The sequence below is a fragment of the Nannospalax galili genome, unplaced genomic scaffold (assembly GCF_000622305.1).
Source record: "Nannospalax galili isolate Female #2095 unplaced genomic scaffold, S.galili_v1.0 C49958837, whole genome shotgun sequence".
NCBI lineage: Eukaryota > Metazoa > Chordata > Mammalia > Rodentia > Spalacidae > Nannospalax > Nannospalax galili.
The window spans coordinates 1-3948 of NW_008481496.1; the positions used below are offsets into that span (position 1 = coordinate 1).

Below are 3948 nucleotides of genomic sequence, written 5' to 3' on the forward strand. Positions count from 1 at the left end.
GGGGGGGGCGCTCAATCTTGCCTTGGTCTGAGTGTCTGATGGATTGCCTAGGCCAGGAGGGAAAAGGGGGAAAGAGCTACAGCAAGAAAGTGATTAATAGAACGGAGTTGCTTCAGGCTCTGGCTCAAGGCAAGTTATGAAACCACATCAGGGCTTAGTGCTGGCAGCCATCTGCCAGCTGTGGCAGCAGAACTTTTCAGTCTCAGTTGCGTTAGACTTTTCTGCCTCTGCCAACCTCTTCTTTGTATTTCTTCAGTTCTAGGAGAAGGGTCAGTTAGTTACTAATGGAAGTGACATGCGTTCGTAGCCGTAGGAGTCTCACGAAGTCTGTCTCCCAGTCTTTTCCTTAGTTTAGTCATTAGTCTTTTTTGGGGAGTTGGGGTGCATGGACCTGGAATTTCCTTTCAAGGCATCTAGCATTCAGGCTTCAGAAAGAAGCTTCCCTGGAGTTGCAGGGGGGCGTTGTCAACGAAGACAGGTCTAGGCCCATCATAGATTCATCAAGTTTTGTTGGATGCCCTGTTAGAGCCAGAAAAGGATGTAGGGTCTTGTGATCTTGGGATTCAGCCAGGCTTTTGGCACCTCTGGACAAAGCGCTAGGAAGTTTTGTCTGCAGCTGTACTATTGTAGGACTGGCTTATGGAAAGGGGCAGCAACTTCTGGTGAGACTTGGGAAGCTCTTTCCCTCACCTTAAGTGGTCTTTTGGAGACCTCACTGCTCAGTTCCTGCCCCTCATATGGAGACTTTTACGAAGTAGGTGTCCCAGGGTCTGTGTTAGGTAACTGTAGCACTAAGACCTGGGGAAGGTAAATGAACTGATTTTCTAGTTCCTTGGGTTTCTGTTGGGACCAGTTATCCATCTTAATGGGTCAGTGTTTGGATCCCAGGAGAGAGCATCACTTCCAACAGGATGCAACCCAGTCCAACTCATGCATATGCTTGCTTATTTGGAAACTGTATTGTGGGTCATATTTCCCGAGATCCCTAAGCTTGGAGCTGTCCGAGAATAGGGAACTTGCTATCATTATCCTTCAAGTAAGGAATTGATCTGAGAGAATTCTGGCTCTTATATGGAGGCTTGGCTAGAATCCTAGCTGGGTGAGATAGCATCTGTGTCTGGTAGGGAGGTAGATATAGTGGGTGAGGGAGGTAGTCTTCTGGTACTTCTAGAATATCTCCATCTGGGACCCCTTTGTATATCTAGGAAAGGTGGGGTTGTTACCACAGTGATTACCTTGGGGTCTTTGTCAGGTAAGACCCTAAGGTAGGGAGGTAATGTACTCCGAGGCCTTCTTCCCACCTTTTGCTGGTCGGAGGGCTGTTAGGGATCTGGGGACAGCCAAGCTCTGGGATAAGGGGCAGATCATTGTCTTCCTGCCTCTTCGGCTCCCCTCTGGCCACTGCAGGTTGCTGCCACTATTGTTTTCTGGGCATTGAGGGCAGCCCTTTTGATTCATCCTGCTGCAGAGCTTCTACCATTGGAGCTGGCCAAGGGAAGGGATGGTGTTAATATACTCCTGCAACAAGTACTGAGAAGGGAGGAGGTAGGAGGGAGGCCACAGGCATGGTTTAGCATCCTTGAGAGGGGTGTACCAATATGGGCACTGTGGGTATTGGCCATGTGCACTAGTCTGTCCTGTCTCTGGTAGGGTAAAGGGCTCTGGTGGTTTGGCAGCAGAATGGTAGCACCTCAAGAGAGTTAGCCTGAGCTGCTGCCAAATGGATAAAATGCCCTGCCCTGATGGGTCATTTTGTGTCAAAATGTGTGTAGGTCTGAGCAAAGGTTGTCCCTGGCCTGCTGTCTCTTTTCTTCTCTCTGCTTTGTCAGTCCTCCTGGACCTGGGCTTGAGGAGATCCAGGATTGGAGATTTAGGGATGGTGGGAACAGTAGCCCCTAAGTACTTTATCAACTGCCGCCTGCGCCCACAGGCCTTGCCTCCTTCTACTCCTTTTGGGAAGGACGTAGAGTAAATGTCTTCTATTAGGCCTTAAGCGAGAGAACAAGCAGAGGTGTTATGCTGAATGGAAATTCTAGGGAAGCAGGCCCTTTCCCTCTCCCCAGTAGGAAGAGGGTTTCAAGAATACTCTTAGGGGGTAAGATTAGGGAGTGGGCATTGATTTCTACACCCTGGGCTGGACACCTCTTGTCCTCCTAGGCTCAGTCAGCCCTTAGTTCAGTGGGATGATACATAGGACACCCTGGTGTTAATCTGAGCCCAGCAGTGGGAAATGACTAGAGCTAAGTTCATGTGGACTTTCTCCAGCTTCTGGGCTTGAGAATCAAAACAGTGGATGGTGGTGTGGAATTCTCAGGGAAGGAAGAGCCTGCCTCTTTGTGGGGTTCAGGGTGTGAGGGGGCAGGGAAAGTGGTGTGACCTGTCTCACCTGTGTTGCTTGTTTGCAGAGCAGCAGCCAAGAGGGGTGGCAGGATGAATGTGGGCACGGCGCACAGTGAGGTGAACCCCAACACACGGGTGATGAACAGCCGTGGCATCTGGCTCTCCTATGTGCTGGCCATTGGACTCCTGCATGTTGTGCTGCTGAGCATCCCCTTCGTGAGTGTCCCTGTCGTCTGGACCCTCACCAACCTCATCCACAACATGGTGAGAGCCTGCCTGCTGCCTTCCTCTGACACCTGGGCTGCTCTGTGTCATGTGTCAGAGCTGAGGGATGGGAGGAGCTTGTTGTGGGCTAGGTAGCACGTGACATCCCGACAACATCTGTCACCAGAGTCCAGGCCCAGCTCTTATCGCCCTGCCCTGCTCCCCTTTGTGGGTTCCAGCATACCTTCAGGAATCAAATCTGCAGATTTCCTGTGTCTCCTGGATGGGGTAGATGGTGGATTTGGAGGATAGCCAACTGAGATCTGAACCCTTGATCCAGGGTGCCTCTGGGACCCTGGAATCCTGGTGCCTAGCTTGGTGCAGATCCCAAGTTAGATTCTCAAACATCTGCCTTTCTCTGCTCCCTAAAGCTGCTGCTCTGTACTGTGCTGACAAGCAAGCAGGGTTCCAGTCCTTTCCTTTGGCTGTCCCTTCCTTCTAGTTTGGCCCACAGTGATCCTGGTTGCACTGAAAGGGCAGTTTCTTCATGCCCATTCTACAGCTAAGTCCCCCCAATGTGCTTTCCCATGCCAGGCCACTCTCTCTCCCAGCATCCTCTTTTTGTCCTGCCAAACTCCGTGGTCCTCTATCATAACCATTATTACTATCTGCCTGAATCACTGTGTAGCCAAGGGAGGTAGCAGACCACCTGGAGCTACATCTCTCTGTGACTTGGGGGATAAGCTGTGCTGGGGGGCCTGTTTGCCTTTTGTTATCTCTAATGAAGGACCCTCCATCCAGGGCATGTACATCTTCCTGCATACGGTGAAAGGGACACCCTTTGAGACCCCGGATCAGGGCAAAGCAAGGTTGCTGACCCACTGGGAGCAGATGGACTATGGGGTCCAGTTCACAGCTTCTCGGAAGTTCTTGACCATCACACCCATTGTGCTGTGAGTGCTTTGGCTGGGGGAGAACATCAGCAGGCATAGCAAAGCTGGTGGGCCCAGCCAGGCTTAAACCCTCTCTAGCTCTGACCTCTGGTGTGGGGATAAGCAGAGGGAGGGAAGGGAAGTATCCCTGGGTCTCACACTGGGCCTTGGGCCTCCCTGGCCCTGGCTTTCCTGAACTCCCTGTGAGTGAAACCGGCCCATGGGCATAGGGTAAGGCAGGGGAGTTGAGTGAGGAGGGACCTTGTTAGCTAGAGAGGCTTGCTGAGGGAGGCTTCTGGGGACCCCTCCCATGCCCCCTTGGCTGTCAGGATTCTGGGGGATGAAGGTGCCCTCCAGACCTTCATTTCTTTCCACCTCCTCTCCCAGGTACTTCCTCACCAGCTTCTATACCAAGTATGACCAAGTCCATTTCATCCTTAACACTGTGTCCTTGATGAGTGTGCTCATCCCC

General features: G+C 51.8%; 1 protein-coding gene across 1 annotated transcript; it reads left to right on the plus strand.

The window, feature by feature from the left end:
- Positions 1–2370: 2370 nt before the first annotated feature.
- On the plus strand, positions 2371–3945 carry LOC103728599 (ORM1-like protein 3; the record flags this gene model as incomplete). Its single annotated transcript, XM_008826579.2, has 3 exons — positions 2371–2604; positions 3346–3497; positions 3864–3945. Coding segments are annotated over exons 1-3 (408 nt in total), but the record flags the coding sequence as incomplete, so codon positions are not given.
- Positions 3946–3948: the final 3 nt, after the last annotated feature.